This window comes from Salminus brasiliensis, chromosome 16, assembly GCF_030463535.1.
Source record: "Salminus brasiliensis chromosome 16, fSalBra1.hap2, whole genome shotgun sequence".
NCBI lineage: Eukaryota > Metazoa > Chordata > Actinopteri > Characiformes > Bryconidae > Salminus > Salminus brasiliensis.
In genome coordinates this window covers 31,959,205-31,977,299 of record NC_132893.1, presented here as the reverse complement: position 1 = coordinate 31,977,299, position 18,095 = coordinate 31,959,205, and the positions used below count along the sequence as shown (strand labels likewise).

The 18,095-nt window shown below is 43.9% G+C and overlaps 1 protein-coding gene across 2 annotated transcripts; it reads left to right on the top strand.

Moving 5' to 3' along the window:
• The first annotated feature begins 967 nt into the window (after positions 1-967).
• fstb (follistatin b) lies at positions 968-17,505 on the top strand. Of its 2 annotated transcripts, none has more exons than XM_072659161.1 (6): positions 968-1,061; positions 4,888-5,079; positions 6,170-6,388; positions 8,620-8,844; positions 10,301-10,531; positions 15,148-17,505. In XM_072659161.1, exons 1-6 carry the CDS (start codon positions 977-979, stop codon positions 15,264-15,266), a joined length of 1,071 nt encoding a protein of 356 aa, XP_072515262.1. In that variant the 5' UTR covers positions 968-976; the 3' UTR covers positions 15,267-17,505. The 2 variants fall into 2 exon arrangements, with proteins under 2 accessions (XP_072515262.1, XP_072515263.1); XM_072659162.1 differs by having other exon boundaries at positions 14,873-15,237.
• Positions 17,506-18,095: the final 590 nt, after the last annotated feature.

The following is an 18,095-nucleotide window of genomic DNA, read 5'->3' as shown; positions in this document are numbered from 1 at the left end:
AGTGCGTAATTGAGGGAGTGAGTGAGGATGGAAGTTAAGGAGAGTGAGAAACTGACAGACCTGTGACTTATGCACTACTTGCAGTACCGCTTTCTTACCGGCAGAGGGCAAGCGAGGCCACATTTTCACCACTAGGCTTCCCAAAACAGTGTCCCTCTTCTCCTGGAGGAGCAGCTACCTGCCATCCATCAGACCTGCAACACTCTTGTCTGATTTCAGCACTCAGTCCTGTCTGCTGCGTCTGATGTAATCCAATCCCCAACCCAGGAGGCTCCTTTGAAGCAGGATTTGTTGGTCTATATTTGTGCGCTTGACCTCCGGGGAGGACCAAACAACTGTCCACGACTACGACCAGAATGACCACGTGTCTATTATTATCATCGCTCAGCGTTGTCTCTAATGGAGCACTTTAAAAGATTAACTCGCTTCTATGGTCGTCTGAACTGTGCTGGAGCGACAGACTCCAGTGTAGTTCATAAACGCAGTCCAGGAAAGCGCACCGGTGTCTTACTTTGGTGCAGCAATCACGAGTGTTTATTAGAAAAGCACAACACACGTTCACACACCAGACCCCCCGACCTGCCCAGCATTACATGACGAGCAAATGTGCCTCATCTGAGGGGACAAACTCTCACGGTAAGCCTTAAAAACCAAACTAAACCCTGTGCGTAATTACGCACACCTATACAGACCCTCTGCAGACCAGTAACGTCAGAGGAGAAAGTTCCTCAAGCTTCTAAAACGTCACCTGATGAGTTTCTGTTCTTGGTTCTCGACCACTTGAGCGAGCTGTTTCTCCAAAGTCCCCACCCCCCTGAACTTTCCAAGCCCGCCCACCAAAAGGCGCTCCACTCCAGACACTCATAGCGATTTAAAACGCCAGACTGGGTCTCTATGACAGGCACAGGGTGCCAAACACGCAAAGCAGCCCGTCCTACTCCACCTCGTCCTACATCCGGCCCACCTCTCTCCAAGGATGCTCCAGATGCTGCAGCTTCGCCAGGGCGTGCTCGCGCTGCTCATGTGGCTCGCGCACTTCATGGAGGAGCACCGAGTTCAGGGTAAGGACGGGTCGTGTTTGGGGCTCTTCCCCAGTTATCATGGGTTAGCTTTTGGAGATGAAAGCTGGGAGAGCTTGGGGACGCACTGGGGTCGAGACGTGTGGGCGAATGCGCATAGTTATCACCGTGCGTAAAAGCGAGGGATGTGGAGAAACGGTTGCGCACTTGATAAAGAAGTTGTGCTTCTGGCTGTTGCTTATTGTTGTTGTGTTTTAGGTGTGAACGTGCTGTTGTAGCTCACTGTGCACATTTGGCCATGCATTCTGTGGATGTGGTTTGCTTGGTTTGCTTGTGTGAGGTGACACTGTACCACTGATGCATTGGATTACTTCTATTCCCAGCACTTGCTTAACTTTACTCAACACTCAACAGTTGCCTGAGCGCACAGATGGCTCATGCCTTTCCAATCGTTTCTCTCCAGTTGAACCAAAGTGCGTCTCTGCTCAGCCTGGAATACTTTACAGGAGGATTCCAGCGTTTCCCAACCTCGTCTCTATCAGCAGCATCTGTGGCAGGCACTTAAAACCCAGTGGAAAGAATTGAATGCCTCCCTGCCTTTAGCACAGGCACAGAGAGCTCTTCGTGTTTCAGCACCTGTGGGTGTGTTCAGTCTCACTCACTGAGACTTCTGTTCTCTAGGAAACTGCTTCAGGAATGATGGTCTGTAGTAGTTCAGTGTGGTACCCTCTTGAAAAAAAGGAAACTCAGCAGCCTATGTTTGAATACATGCACTGATTGGTTACTTCCATGGAAAACCTGCAGTTGGTGGTTCTTTAAAGAACCCTTATAGAACAAATGGTTCTATATTGCACTGAACAGGGTTCCACTATAGTCTGTAGAATGTAGGGATACATATATATATATATATATATATATATATATATATATATATATATATATATATATATGGATATCTTCAGTACTGACCAACACTGACCAACCTAACTGGCCAAAAGTGTTATTACACTGTTATAACCTCTATTACCAAAGAACAGCCCCACTAGTCTGTACAGACGTTCCTGTAATTACTAAGTAATACACATTAGTGTGTAATAAGCCGTGGAGATAAGGGGTTAATGCAGTATAGTGCAGAAACAATCATTCATAATCATGTTTTAAAGGTATTCTGCCACCTATGGTTCTTTTTTGTCCTCTTGTAGAGGCTTATTTATAGAACCTCTATAGAACAAATGGAGCTGTATGGCACGGAAAGGGTTCTACTACCGTTTTGAGCCAAATAAGCTATGATGATATTATCATATTAATTATGATATGTATATATATGGGTTTTATCATGGATATCTACACCCGCCCTAGTGCTGCAGTGTGCCAAATATTGAATAAATATGATAATAAGATTGATAATGATGGTTTGATGGTATTTTTGCTACTCTGGTTCTACTGTGTTCTGTGGTAGATGATTCCCTATAGAACCTCTATAGCACTGATGGTGCTGTATAGCACCAGAAAGGGTCCCACTACTGTTTGAGTTGTGGGCATTTTTAACTAAGAACGTAGGGGTTGGAAATATGATGGGATTTACAGTTAGTGTGATGGTTTACATCATAATATGATTTTACAGGTTTATTATAAATATCTTCAGTACTGACCAGCACTGACCAAACTGCATGTGCTGCAGCACAGTGTGTGAAATACTGATTAGAAATAATTGATAATGATGATTTTAATGGTGAGCTGTAGTTCTTTTCTGTCCTGTTGTGGATGATTCATTATGATGACCATCGTTATGATTATGGTTTATATCTCAGTCGGTCATAATGTGCTTTTCTGACCTTATGGAGCACCCTGTGTGAGTCATAATCATGTATAATGAGGGTACAGTGGTGGTATTTTGATACCCTGGTACTTTTTGTGCTGTTGTAGACAATTCTTTATAGAACCCCTATCGAACATCAGGGTTCTGCTGCTGTTTTGAGTCAGATGATCGCTTTTCCGAAGAACATTGAACATCACAGTATGCCTTTCTGAGTTCAGTATGGATATCTTCAGCACTGACCAGTACTGATCAGCACTGACCAACTGGAAAGAGAGCAGAATTAGTCATGGTTAACTGGATGCGGTGCAGCACAGTGTGAGAAATATTGACTAAAATCATTTAGGGTATTTTGCTACTCTGGTTCTTTTTTGTCCTGTAGCAAATGATTCCCTATAGAACCTCTATAGAACAAATGGTGCTGTATAGCACCGGAAAAAGGAGGTTCCACTATTGTTTGAGTCAAAGATCTCAATGTCATTCTCATTATTGTGATGGTTTACATCACATTATATCACACAGTGCTTTTTACAATGTAAGTTTATCATGGATATCTTCAGCACTGACCAGCACTGACCAACTATAAAGAGAGCAGAATTAGCCCTGGTCGACTGGGTGTGCCGCACAGTGTGAGAAATATTGAAGAAATCACTCAGGGGTATATTAATCATGGGTTTGATAGCATTGAGCCACCTCTGTCTTTTTGTCCTATTGTAGACGATTCCTTATAAAAACCTCATAGAACAAATGGGGTTCTAAAGGGGCTTCTATTATTATTATAATCATATAGATAATATTATTATTATCCATATAGTTATAGAACTTTTTTTTAAGAATTTAGAGCTTGGCAGTATCATGATAGATACCATAAGTATGATGGTTTACATCCCAGTCCATCACAATGTGCTTTTCTGAGTTTATGGTGCTTATGGAAATCTTCCGTACTGACCAACACTGACCAACCTGCAGCACAGTGAGGGACATATTGAATCATAATCATTTATAATGATGGTTTTATGGTATTTTGCTACTTTATGGTGCTTTTTTGTCCTGTTGCAGATGATTCTTTATAGAACCCCTATAGAACAAATGGTGCTGTAAAGCACCGAAAGGGGTTCTACTACTGTTTTGAGTCAGATAATCTTATTTTCGAAGAACGTTGGGCTTGGGAATATGATGATATTTATCATATCGTGATAATTAACATCACAATGTGCTTTTCTGAGTTTAGCATGGATATATTCAGCACTGACCAGTACTGACCAACTGGAAAGAGAGCAGAATTAGCCCTGGTCGACTGGGTGTAGTGCAGCACAGTGTGAGAAATACTGAAGAAATCATTTAGGGAACCTGAACCTCATTCTTTATAGAACCCTTATAGAACAAATGGTGCTGTTCAACACCGAAAAGGGGGGTTCTAAAATCATATTTTTGAAGAATGTTGGGCTTGGCAATAAGACAATATTTATCATATCATGATCAGTTGCATCACAATATGCTTGTCTGAGTCTATCATAGATGCCATCAGTACCGGACAAGACTGACCAGCTAGAAGGGGAGCGAAATTAGTCCCATAGTGAATGAATAAATGAATAAATAAATAAATAAATACATCAGAATAATGGAATTACAGTATTTTCCACCACGGATCATATTTTCTTTATATCTGTTCTGATATTGCAAATATTGTGTCAATATCGTAGCATATCGTGTGTCAGTATCATGAGATCATATATCTATTATGGCATATCGCCCACTCCTACCCAAGTCTACACACTGAAAAGCAACACTTCAGTGCTGTCAATCACTAATACTGCTAATACGAGAAGATTGGACATTGTTTGATTGATCAATGATTGATTGGACATCTGTATTAGCTTCAGTGAACCAATATGCATGGCGAGGAAACAGCTGCAGCAGACAGAGATTAGGCTGAACAACACTGGAGTATTCCATTAAGGCTAACGTACACTGACCACAAACTAATGGCCCCCGAGTAGGTCCTGAAAGACTCCTCATGTACTGGGTGCTAACAGGGCTGATTCTTTCCAGCTGGCAACTGCTGGCTCGAGCAGGGGAAGAACGGGAGATGTCAGGTCCTCTACATGTCTGGGATGAGCCGAGAGGAGTGCTGCAGAAGTGAGCGTCTGGGCACGGCGTGGACCGAGGAGGACGTGCCCAGCAATACCTTGTTCCGGTGGCTGCTCCTGAATGGCGGTGCGCCAAACTGCATACCGTGCAAAGGTATGGCACTGATGCAGCGTACTTTCCTTCCTTCGGGTTTTGCATGAAGATGGAAAATGACTTAAATATAAGCGTACAGTGGCCCCCAACCCCTGTGGATCTAGGCACAGTTTCCCAGAACCTGAATTTACATAAGCCCTAGACTGGATGGGATTTCAGGGAGTGTTTTCATACCTAGTCCACATCTTACTCAGCTGAGGGTTAGGCATAATCTGAGTCTGAAAGCCAGCCATAAATAGAGAAATACCCCTAACATTGCTGTGTGTCCAAGACTGGGCTTTAGTAACGTCTCAGAAACCAGCCTGTAGGGTTCAGTTTCAGGCCTAATATCTGATCCACATCATCAGAACTGGCGCACTGGGCATCATGCTTGGGACATGGTAGATGTTTCCCATACATTTATACACCTGAACCAGTCAGTTTGCTTGACCTTGCTTGCTGGACTGAAGCTGAAATCTACTGGATGTGAGTTGGCATTAAACTCGCAGGGACAAAAGTATTGGGACACCTGCTCTTTCATTGTTTCTTCCAAAATCAGGGGCATAAAAAAAAAAAGATCCTGCGTTTGTTGGAGTAACTGTGCAGAGAGGAAAGCTTTATACTAGATTTCGGAGGAGTATTGCTGTGAGGATTTGATTGCATCCAGTGACAGAGCATTAGTGAGGTCAGGATGTTGGATGTTCATCACCCCACCTCATCATCCCCAACTCCTCCTAAAGGTTAGATTAGACAGAGCACCAACCATCCTTCCAGAGAACACAGCTCCTCCACTGCTCCACAGCTCCTCAATGCTGGGGGGCTTTATACCCCTCTAGCCCAACACAAGGCATAAGGCAGCATGGTGCCAATAGGTTCATGATTATTTATCTGCTCCAGAGAGTCCTAATCTATTGGCAGTACTTCTCTACAGGGACTAGACAAGCTGTGTGTGTGCATTTGCATATCTGTATCAGCAAACTTAAAGTAGCTGAATGCCTTCATTAGAAGGAGTGTCCACAAACATTTGGACATGTCGTGTATAGGCAGTGTATCATATGCGGGTGATATTGTGAATGCTTGTTTGACTGACTGATTCACTTGATTTCATTAGAGACATGCGATAACGTGGACTGTGGCCCCGGAAAGCGGTGCAAGATGAACAAGAGGAACAGGCCGCGGTGTGTGTGCGCTCCAGACTGCTCCAGCGTCACCTTTAAAGGCCCTGTGTGTGGCTCAGATGGGAAAACCTACCGCAACGAGTGTGCTCTGCTCAGGGCGAAGTGCAAGAGATACCCCAACCTAGTGGCCCAGTACCAGGGCAAGTGCAAGAGTAAGTATTTGACTCAAATTATTCAATTATGGTACTTATCTAAACAGTTACTAACACTACTAGTCTAAAAAAGTCTATGGACAAAAGTATTGGGACACCTGCTGATCAGGGGTTTAAATATAAAAAGAGTTTATCCTGCTTTCATTGGAGTAACTGTCTCCACTATGCAGGAAATAAGTCTTCCACTAGATGTTGGAAGAAAAAAAAAACATTGCTGTAATTATTTGATTGCATTCAGCAACAAGTGTGAGTGTTAGTGAGATCAGGATGTTGGATGATCACCACCCCACCTCATCCACAACTCCCCAACCCATCCCATCTAAAAGTAATGGATGGAGCATCACAGATCTTCCTCTGCTCCACAGCTCAATGCTGGGGTCTTTACACCCCTCTGGCCAACACCTGGCATTAGGCAGCATGGTGCCAGTAGGTTCATGTTTATTTATCTGCTCCAGAGAGTCCTATTCTATTGGCAGTACCTCTCTGCAGGGACTAGACAAGTAGTTGTAGTTGAGTGCATTCATTAGAAGAGGTGTCCACAAACATTTACACATCAGTTTGCTTAGATAATATCCATGTGGGAGTCTAGTCTAGTCCGAAGAACCTAGTCCAGAGTTTTGCCTTATCTGTGATCTTCAAACCAGCCTGGTGTGAAGATCCACCTTTTAAACACCTGCTTTAAATTCAAACCCTGTCTGAATCTTAGGATTAATTAGGATTAAGTGAGATAAATTAAAACTAGGTTAATTAGGTGAAGTGAAAGCTCCTGAAAGTCTCATTTTGTCCAACATTCAGCTTAATCTTTGCTCATTAAACCAGCCTAGCATAGAGAATCTCAGAATCGGAGGCCAGAATTCTTCTTATCAACCATCAGCAGACGAAGCCTGGAAGAGCACAATTGGCCTTGCTCTCTCCGGCCGGCCGGCCCTCTGGCCCTCTGGCCCTCTGGCCCTCTCTCTCTCTCTCTCTCTCTCTCTCTCTCTCTCTCTCTCTCTCTCTCTCTCTCTCTCTCTCTCTCTCTCTCTCTCTCTCTCTCTCTCTCTCTCTCTCTCTCTCTCTCTCTCTCTCTCTCTCTCTCTCTCTCTCTCTCTCTCTCTCTCTCTCTCTCTCTCTCTCTCTCTCTCTCTCGTCAGTGTGATGCTGGCCAGCACGGGCGTCTGCTGGCTGATGCATCAGAGCAGGGTACCCAGGGCTTTCCTTCGAGCACGTTGGTGGCCCGGTGACGTTGCATTGGACTCACCCTCACAGTATCGGGAGCATTACATGTGATAGGGAGAGTACTAATGGGTAGTGGGATGGCTAATTGACTAAAATCTAAAATTGGGAAGGAAAACTGGGTACAAATGAATTATATTAATTGTAATTGAACAGTGATAATGGTTATTAAAGCACTGTTAGTTTCTGCATAAGGAAAATGATGACTTTCTGAAGTCATCCTCCACCATCCATCTATTGGGACACCCACAGCCGTTCTAAACCCATAGGCATTAATATGGAGCTGTTCCTCCCTTTGCTCTAAGCTCTACCAGCAGCAGCAGGTCTGGAGCTCTGCTGCAGTTACTGAGTCAGTTGGAGGCTTTTCTGCACTCTGCTCTGAGCTCAGCACTCGGCCCTGACCCCGCTCTGTAGCTTTACGTGGTCTGACAGACACTCGGTGGATCACTGAGCTGCTCTCTGTGAGCTGTTCCTCCTAAACTCTTCCACTGTTCAATAATAACACCACTCACAGCTGATGGAGGAAGATCTAGGAGGGAGGAAATTATAAAATTTCACCAGCTGACTTGTTGTAGTTGTTGGTGCAGCGGTGTCTCCTATTACATACAGAACCACGCTGGAGTTCAGTGAGCTCTTCAGAACCTCCCGTTCTTTCACTAATGTGTGTAAGGAAGGCAGACTGCAGGGCTAGGGGCTTGATTTTATACACCGGTGGCAACGGGCTTGAATGAAGCACCTGAATTCAATGATTTAGAGGTGTGTCCCAAAAGGTGTGTTGTTTATAATAAGCTGTAAAACGGCTATGTTATAGAAAGCTTGCGGATGAAGTTGCAAAGGGCCTCAGTCACCATGTCTTCCTAAGAATTGTCTCAAATGAAACTCTTAAAACCCAGGATTTTTAAGAGGACATTTCTTCTTATTTTTAAGAGGACATTTATCTTATTGACTTCTTAGCGTTTATCTTTAATCTTAATCTAGTCCTCATCATCACTTGTCCCATTTTGTCCCCTTTCCAGAAACGTGTGAGGACGTCCGCTGCCCTGGCAGCTCCACCTGTGTGGTGGACCAGATCAACAATGCATACTGCGTGACCTGCAACCGCCTGTGCCCTGAGGTGGCCTCGCCCGAGCAGTACCTGTGTGGAAACGATGGGATCGTTTACCTCAGCGCCTGCCACCTCAGAAGAGCCACCTGCATTCTGGGGAGGTCGATCGGGGTCGCCTATGAGGGCAAGTGCGTAGGTGAGAACACAGCCTTTTTTTTTTGCATAGAGGCTTAGAGTGACTAGTCTTAGAGCCAAGCAGATCTGCTCCTGAGAACTAGCAGGGTGACGCTACTGTAGATTTCCATTTCTATTGTCTTGTGATTGTCTGCACTCACTGTATCTGCTTTCCGCTGCTTGTTCGGGTTGAATGCGTAACTGCGGTTTCAGGGGAACTGTATTTCATTCCTCTCCCGACACCTGGCTTAATAATAAAGCTTGACTTGATCTAGGATTAGTTTTTACAGCCTGTGTGATCATGTTCATTAGACTAAAACTGGCAAGCAATGATCCCCGATCAGGCCCAAGCCCAAGCCAAAAGGCTTTGCTTATATAATACACTCTAAACATGTGGTCCTCATTAGTTTGCTGTGGTGCAATAACACATTATCCCATCATCTGAATACTGAGCCTTACTATGCATTACTACACTGTTGTTCGGGCGTCTGTTATGTATTACTTAACTGTAATAACCCAAATCAGGCCAGGCTAGTGATTACTAATCCCAGTCTTGGGGACAGCATGCACATTTTTGTGTTTTCCCCTTCACTCAACCTACACACCTGACCCTGGACACTACTCCAAGGACCTTTATATGGGTTCGTACTTCAGGCTCTACCTACAGCATAGCTGATACATGGATTTTGTGGTGATAATATTGGTTAATATTGGTGATCCAGTAATAATAGTGATAATATTGGTGATTTTTTTAATGCAACTTCCACCCCGTCACACAATGCCACCAGTTTTGGGGGCTAATCATTTTGAACTGCTGCTAATAAAGCATCACTGGATAGTAGGATGTGGTATAGACGAGGAGACGTTCACACTGGCTAGCATCGTGTTGAGTGATGGGGTGGAGAGGGAGGGCCACCCAAAGAAAGCAAGGCCAGTTATGTTCTCTAGGACTTCTGGCCATGGCTGACTGTGGCATCACCAGGGATCGTATCGGTGGTCTCCAGATGCCAAGGCCAATGCTTATTACTATTACTATTTTACTATTTATTGGTAGTAATGGAAACATCACCAAGTTTCGAGGGTCTGAACGTCTGATCTGTAGATACGGCAAAATGTTAGATGGCTACGCCCCAAGGACAACCCAGTGCGAGCTCTGTTAGACCACAAATCGGCTTTATAACATTATTGTAATGGTTCATGGAGATGACTACTGTTCTGCAGAGCTCCACCCCTATCTAATCTAACACACCTGATCCTGCAGGAGTCTTAGAGCCAGGTGTGGTAGATCTTAAGGGACCAGGATTTGACCACTCTCGTTCTTATTGGGCAATATAAAAATCTCGTAATTGACAGTTAATGTAGTGTTAGTGTTACAGTGTAATCCTGTTACGGGGTGGAGAGTGTATTACTGGATTACATAGACCTCCATTGCTGCTTGTTTGGAGGCACTTTCTGACCCCTCCCATTGTTCCTCTCAGATGCCCAGTCGTGTGACGACATCCGCTGCCCCGAGGGAAAGAGGTGTCTGTGGGATGCACGGACAGAGCGAGGTCGCTGCTCCGTCTGTGAAGACGAGTGTCCGGAGAGCCATCCCGGAGACAGCGTGTGCGCCAGCGACAACACCACCTACCCCAGCGAGTGCGCCATGCGGCGGGCCGCCTGCTCGCTCGGCCGCGTCCTGGAGGTCAAACACTCCGGCTCCTGCAACTGTAAGTAGAGGATGCTTAGACTGGACAGTGCTGCCATGAGAACATCCCTAATGTCACTAAGATCATTTAGCCCACTGCCTTACCGTCATCCAATCAGCTGCATGATCCAGTCCATGCCATAGCACACCAAGGAACTGGAGGATTCTGGGACTGTAGTGCTCGTATGTGTCCCTGCGCCGAGTTCATTCGTCTCAGCTCTTTTCAGCTCTTTTCATTAACAGAAATGAAAATGCTGCTGTAAATGAAAGCAGTTAAGCCCTTAAATTCACACCCTCATTGTGTTTAAGGGCTGTTATTCAGTTCAGCAATGACATGGGTGTAGTGTTTTAAAGGCTAATATCTTACATTTCCCCAATCATTATATAGACAGTATATAATAATGGGATTAGGGGTCCAAAACCCCTGCACAGCTCTGTGTATGTCGCTGAGGTCTCCATCTTTGTGCGTTTTTAAACCCTGTAGCTGCTTCTGTACACTGGTCTAGGTGAATAGACCAATAGAAATGCTCCAAATTACTTGGGATAAACTCTTTCTTTTACACTGACCTCCATTCAAAGTTAAGGCCATTTTTGTCTTCTCCTTAAAGTAACTATTTTGGAGATACGTGATTAAATAAGGACAGGAGTCCAGGGTGAAACACTCCTACAGCTTCAGTAAGAAAGGGCGTGGCTAATCTGCTGTAGGGTGAATAGACAGGTATATTAAATCATTTGTTTTTGTGACATCACGTTTACATGTACATTTACATTAAAGGTATTTAGCAGATGCTCTTCTCCAGAGCGACCTACAAAAGTGCTCCACTGTTCACTCAGAAAATAGCTTAGCTAGTTTGTATCAACTAGGATCCAAAAGATAGGTCAAGGCTTAGATGCTAGCAAATACAGAAGTCAGTATGGAGACTACAGTACTCTAGATACTCTACACTCTGCCCAAAGTTTAGTGTATCACCAAAAATAAGAAATGCAAAATTTCAAAAATCCCAAATAGTGTAAATATCATATGGACTGGGAAATGAACGGGACATTTTTAAAGGCTATATGGGGCAATAAAGGCGATATGGGCCCTTTATTTTATCAGAATGGAAGCCGGGACCAGCTGGTGTGCTGGGGAGAATAACCAAATAACAATCTAATTCAATCCAATAACATATCATTTCAGCCACTTAAAGACCTGCGTAATATATCTACTTCGGGACAGTTTCACTTCTGCACGGAGGACAGTTATGAATTATGAATAATCCCGAACAAAAGGTCACATTGTTGTTGTGTTCAAACAGTCCAGTTCACTGGTGTAAACACGTCATGTGGAAAGCACACAGGGACATGGCTTCATGGACTGCTTGTGGGAGTCGTGCTGTTGCTTATGCCTGTAGCCCTGGCGCAGACTCACGGCAAGGGTCATGTGATACACAGTTTAGCTTGTGTATGAGAGACAGACACTGGGGTTGATCCAGGGTATCTGTAGTCGTATTCAGATCAGATGTGGTTCAGTAGTGGTTCTTTTTTTTTTTTTTAATCATCAGAAGCCCATTTTGGGCTGATCAGGATTGTTTAGACCAGTGGTTCTCCTTGATGGTCCAGATTTGTCGTCCCTCGCTGGTTAAATTGGAGCAAGTATCTGGACTGGACTGGACTGGAGGTCCCCGAGACCTGATTTGAGAAGAGCTGATACAGACCAAATCTGAATCTGACATCAATGGCAATGCAAGAATCATCAGTGGAGATGCTTTGCTCTGTTACGTACACTCTTCGAGCGATACCATAAAAGAATCGCTCTTCCACTGCTCCACAGCTCAATGCTGGGAGGGGGTCTATACCCCTCTAGCCCACGCCTGGCATCAGTCCTATTCTATTGGGAGTCATTCTCTACCGGGACTAGCCACATCTGTGTCAGCAATGGGTGCAGCATAAAGTAGCTGAATGTATTCATTAGAAAGGGTGTCCACAAACATTTGGACATGTAGTTTATTTATCACAAACATAGTTCTTCTACTGTGTCAGTGTGAAGAACATGGTTCTTCTGTGGCGTCGCTAAAGGAACCATGTGAAGCACCTTCATTTTAAGAGTGTGCTGGTTGGTGAGTGTAGTAGGTAACAACACTGTCCTCCCTGTGGTAGTCTTTGGGTAAGACTCCTAACACTCCATACTCCTACCTGTGTAACATGACTTTAATGGACATAGCTCTGGACAAAATGGTGACCTTACCAGAGAACTTCTGAATTCTTACATTTTAATGAAAGTTACCCAGCTATAAACGTCCAATTGGGGTCTGTATGATCCAGTTTAGTCCTCGGGTTCCATGTTGGCCCCACATATGGATGCCCACCAGGGTCAGTGATGGGATCAGGAGGGGTTAAACATGGGCCTCGTCTAGGTTGTACACAGCATACTAGGCTTAGTCCCAGTAAAACATATATACGAACCCTCTTAGAGCCCATACCTTCTCTGGAACCCACCTAGTCCACGCTCCACCGATGTACCCCAACATTTGATTTGAACGATTTGACTCTGGGTCATTTCGGACCACTTCTGTTGGTCCCTTCAGTATGAACATTTGAATGTGAAGTTTCGCTATGATTAATAATAGCCCACTGAGAATTAGTTCAATGTACGGGTGCAGTCCACCCCGCTGTCCCCTCTTGGAAGCACTTAAAAAGAGGCTTCGCCCTTTTCCACATCAGGTTTGTGCTGTCTTGCTAGTGTCATCACTGATGTCATATAAGGGTGTGAAAGAGACTGACCTCTAATGAGGTCACAGAGGGCCCGTTTCCAGCAAGTGGACAACGATGATGGATCTTTCTGATGCTGTCTTTCTACCAGTGCCAAACCTGATGTTGTAAATTGTGAGGTTCCCTATTGGCCGCTACATTACGGGCTTGTTTCCTAGTATTATCACTGACACACATACAAACCTTGCATCTCCATTTCTTCCATTTCTTTATACTGTGTCCAACTCTTATGATAAAAAGGATGAATAGAAATGCTCCAAAATGACTCTGTGCTCTTTTGCTGATGACTTCCATTGAAAGCTGCTGTTTTGGAGGTACAAAGTTCTTGCATGACTGCAATGGTATACTTATGAAGCCTAGTCCCCAGCTAGACCAGGTTTTTTTCTGGAGAATGAACAGTAGCGGTCTGTATTTACTCCAAGACCAGGCTTATTAAGCTGCGTGTGAAGTGTTTTTGTTGCCAAAGATATGAGGTGATAATGTGAAATGGCACTGTTACTAACACTGCTCTGGAGGAGTTATGTGCTGTAAAGTGTCTGTGTTCATTGTTTTGAGTTTCTGTGTGAGTTTCTGTGTCTTTAACCCCTTAAATTCTCACTGACTTCCCTTTCTAATTCTCAGAGCTGCATAACTTACATATGCGTTACAAAGCACCTACTGAAGAATAAGCCATTAACTAATTACTAATAAAAATACAGAGGGAATACGCTTGGAGTTTACGGGGTTAATCAATAGAATTTGGTTCAAACTGCAAATGTTGCACTGTAAAAAATGTAAAGTCAAGCCAACTTCAGATGATGCTGTAACTGTGATGCTGTTTTTTTTTTTGAGTTAACTCCCCTAACTCACATTCATCACTCCTGTATCTCCTTATATTGCTTGGTCAACAGTTTACATTGAGTTTAGCCTCATCAGTTAATGAGCTGCAGTTGAAACTGGCCCCGCCCACTCTATCTGCTTATTCCCATCTGCAGGTTAGAGCTTCCCCTATCATGTGATGTCATCAGACTGGGAGGATTTAGACAGTGCAGTTCTGAGCCCTTGCTGGGATTTAAGCTTATAACTTCCTCACACCTGATAATGAGCAGCAGTTAGACCGTAGGGCCGGTCTAGAGCTGTGAAATGACATTGCATTTCTGTTTAAATTTACCGTCCCTTCTTTCCCAAATACTGAAATGTATTCGGCTTCACAGCTCTAGAGTGGAGCGACTGTCTAACTGCCAGCTGGTCAAGAGACTCAGAGGAGCTTATTAGTTCACATCCCATCAACACCACTAACAACAGCCATCCGTGGTCAGCAGTCTGAGAATAGAAAACCCTCTCTATGTGATAGGGGGAGCTCTAACCTGCAGATGGGAATAAACAGTAAACAGATTGAGGGGGCGGAGCCACAGACTGAACATCTTACACAGTATTTAATTAGTTTCAGCTGCAGTTTTACATTTACTGATGCATTCGAGGCTCGCTATGAATTGTTGACCAAACTGAGATGCCGACTAAGTTGGCTTGACTTAACATTTTTGACAGTGGCTGAACAGTTCATCTTGCCTTTGAGCCGTTGGGGCTTGTTCCAGCCTGTCGAAAATGAAAGCGCTTTTCTTTTTGCTTCCAGGCGTAGACCACTGACCCGTCCGAACCCCTGACCCCCCCCTCAGTCCCGCCGCACAAGGCTGCCCACCTGCTTCCTTGTGCCAGTCAGAAAAAAAAGCATTATCATTTCAGATGCTTTGCCGGACTGCTAACCATTCATGGTTCTTTTTGTATAAAAAAAAAACAACAACAAAAGAGAGAGAGAGAGACTGTTCTTGTTCATTAAAAGCCATGCGGTGAGTGTGTGTGCTGTTGTGTTTCGTACTGATGCAACAGCTACTGTGTTCCTCCGCGTAGCCATCACGGAGCTGACGGAGGAGGACGAGGATGATGAAGAGGAGGATGAGGAGGAGGAGGAGGACGAAGATCAGGACTGCAAGGATTATGTTCACGGTTCTCCGATGCTGGCGGGGTGAAGTGCCGTCAGCGCCGGGACTCGACCTGAGTGCAGAGTCAGAGTCGGAGTCAGTATTCAGACTGTACATAGACATACGCTTATTTATTTTCCAGGGAAAGAAAGAAAAGAGGAAGATTTCATATAGCTCTGTCTTCTGGATGTTTATTTATACATATTTTTGTGTTTGTTTTTTTTTTTATTTATACATTTATAGTGTCTGACTGACTTTGTCTGATCTTTTGTCTCCTGTATATCATCCTTAAAAAAAACAACACTATTTATTATAAGGTGCAATGTGTTGCGTGAATAATGTGCATTGATTTTGTGATCTAAACTATATAAGCCTGTCAGTTTTCTACAGCGTATACAGTCATGTGGAAAAATGAGGAAGCCCATAGTTAACATAGTTAAACATCTGGACACTGGGTCTGCATTCCAACCAAACGGAGAGACGGAGGTAATAGAAATACACCCTGGCTGCCAGTGCATTAAACAACACCAGGGTAAGACTAAAGGACCAGGACCAGGACGTCTGGAACACTTTGTGCTTTGGACAGATGTCTCTTGGGTCTTCCCCTGATTTATTATAATTTTTTTTAACAGTAAGGGTCTTCTCCTTGCTCACCCCCACCTCAGTTTTACTCATTCTGATGGTAGACGCTGTACTTTGACATCAGCCATGGAGCGAGAGCTACCTGCCAACACGATGACACGATTTCATTGACTGTTGGAGACAATGTGCTTATCTCATCTTGTGGTTCTGCTCCTGGGCTGAACTTGCCAGGACGGCCTGACCTGGACATGTTGGTCAGCTGTTGCACTTGTAAATGATTTAGCTGATGGAGGGAATGGTGGCTGATTTCTAACAGTTCTGAGATCTTTTTAAAACCTCTTCTCAGACTCCTCTGCTTCTACAACCTTCTTTCTGAAGGCCTCAAAGACGTTACTGGATCTGGCCATGATGGTGGTCTTCTTCACCACTCACTTCAACTCAGTCAGGAGCAGACCAGACTAAACGTCTGAGGTTGAATTCTCTTTTTGTTATTTGTTTGTTGAATGTTTTTAGTTGTTAATCGCCACAGCCAATTAACGCACGTGTTCGTAGCCCCCGACACGAGGAGTTCTCCTGACACTAGGAGGGTAAGGACTGAACATGTCTCCTCTGATACATGCAAAGCCAGCCGCAGATCGGTATTGCCAAGTAGCCGGCAAGCTCCGAGGAAAGAAACAGGTTCCCAGCTCTGTCACACCAGCTAACGAGAGATGGGGTGGGGGGGTGCCATCCACCCACCCGGAGAGAGCACGTCCAATAGTGCTCTCTCAGACTCCGGCCAATGATGGCAAAGCAGCATGGCTCGAGATTCAAACTCGCGACCCCTCGGCCATAGTAGCAGTGTCTTAGCGCTGAGCCACTCGAACCCTGTTCTAGTCGTCTGCAGCTGATTCGAATTCTACACATTTAAATTAGTATTAAATTTACATTTCTATCAATTCCACTTTATAACCAACGATTAAAGACATTTTCTCAGTTGAGTGAGTTGAGTTAGATTACCTCCATCTCTCAGGATTGATCACATGAAGATCAAACGTCCAGATGTTTCATAAATACATTCAAAAAGACAGAGGTTTTCATGGAGTGTCCTGATAGTGTTACATCACTGTATATCTACCCGGCTGCCTGAGTGTGCGTACTAGTGTGTGTGAGTGAGTATGTATGTGTGTGTGCTTTTGTGTTTGTGGGAAACTTAAAGCTCACTAATAAATGGACTTTTAAGTGGATCTGGTTCTGTTTACAATCCAAACGGACTTAAACAGCTCAGCCATTAAAACTCTTTATAGCGTTTAGTTCACTCTTCTACAAACACAACCTTATTTGATGTGAAACTAATAATGTGAGGGAGTAAAGAAAAAACACATGGATCTTAAAATGTGGGCTTTTTCTACGTTGGAAGGACGGACGTTTGCCATAATAATGCTTGAATGCCGTCGTTTTATTATTATTATTATTTTTTATTGTTTTTTGCCAATACTCTAATGCAGTCAGTGCTCTTTGTAAATGGCTCTGCTTTGTTCGTATAAAAAAATGTATAGGATTAACTATATCAGTAATCTTATAATGATGTCTCTGGTAATGTCCTGTGGTTTCTTATTGTAATGATGATTTTTGGAGATTCAGCTATAAATGTATAGTTCTTTTTTTATTGTTAAGTGTACATAAAGGTAATGATGCCGTTTGTAAACATGCAGTATGAGTAAAAACTGAGGAAAAAAAAAGTTCCTTCGGTTTGTGGTTTTTATTAAGCTTTTCATGAGTCAGAATGACTCGACATAAAATGACGTTTCCTCTGAAGGATGTTGTGGGTTTGGGGGCATGAGACTTATGTAGACTTCATACAGAAAGCAGTGTATACGCTATACCGTGCAAAAGGTCTAGACAAATGTCCCAATTAGAGGTAAAAAGCTGCGTATCTGGGCTAAAACACTGATATTAGAATAAACACTAATAATAACATTCCTACAGAAAGTGGTGGAGGTTCTCCATCACTGTGTTCATCATTAGAACATCTCCAAAGTTCTCCTCTCTCATGGAATTTTAGTACTTTTTAGAGTTCTTCTCAGATCAACACCTGGTTTGATGGTAAATCAGGGCTTAATGATGGTAAATCAGGTGAGCTGCTGCTGCTGCTGCTGCTGCTGATGCTGATGGAGTTGAACACATCCTCCATGCTGTGCTGGCTGGACTGGGGGGCGTCCAGGAGAAACCTGAAGGAACCGAGCTCTGTTCTTCAGACTAGCTCACCGACAAGATCTCACTACTTTCTTCAGAATAAGAAGCTCTTGTTTCTCC

Excerpts from the sequence above, each read along its gene's own strand:
- fstb (XM_072659161.1), top strand. The coding sequence starts at position 977 with ATGCTCCAGATGCTGCAGCTTCGCCAGGGCGTGCTCGCGCTGCTCATG. Across the intron at positions 8,845-10,300 it reads CTATGAGGGCAAGTGCGTAG|ATGCCCAGTCGTGTGACGAC; the intron begins GTGAGAACACAG and ends TGTTCCTCTCAG. Across the intron at positions 10,532-15,147 it reads ACACTCCGGCTCCTGCAACT|CCATCACGGAGCTGACGGAG; the intron begins GTAAGTAGAGGA and ends TCCTCCGCGTAG.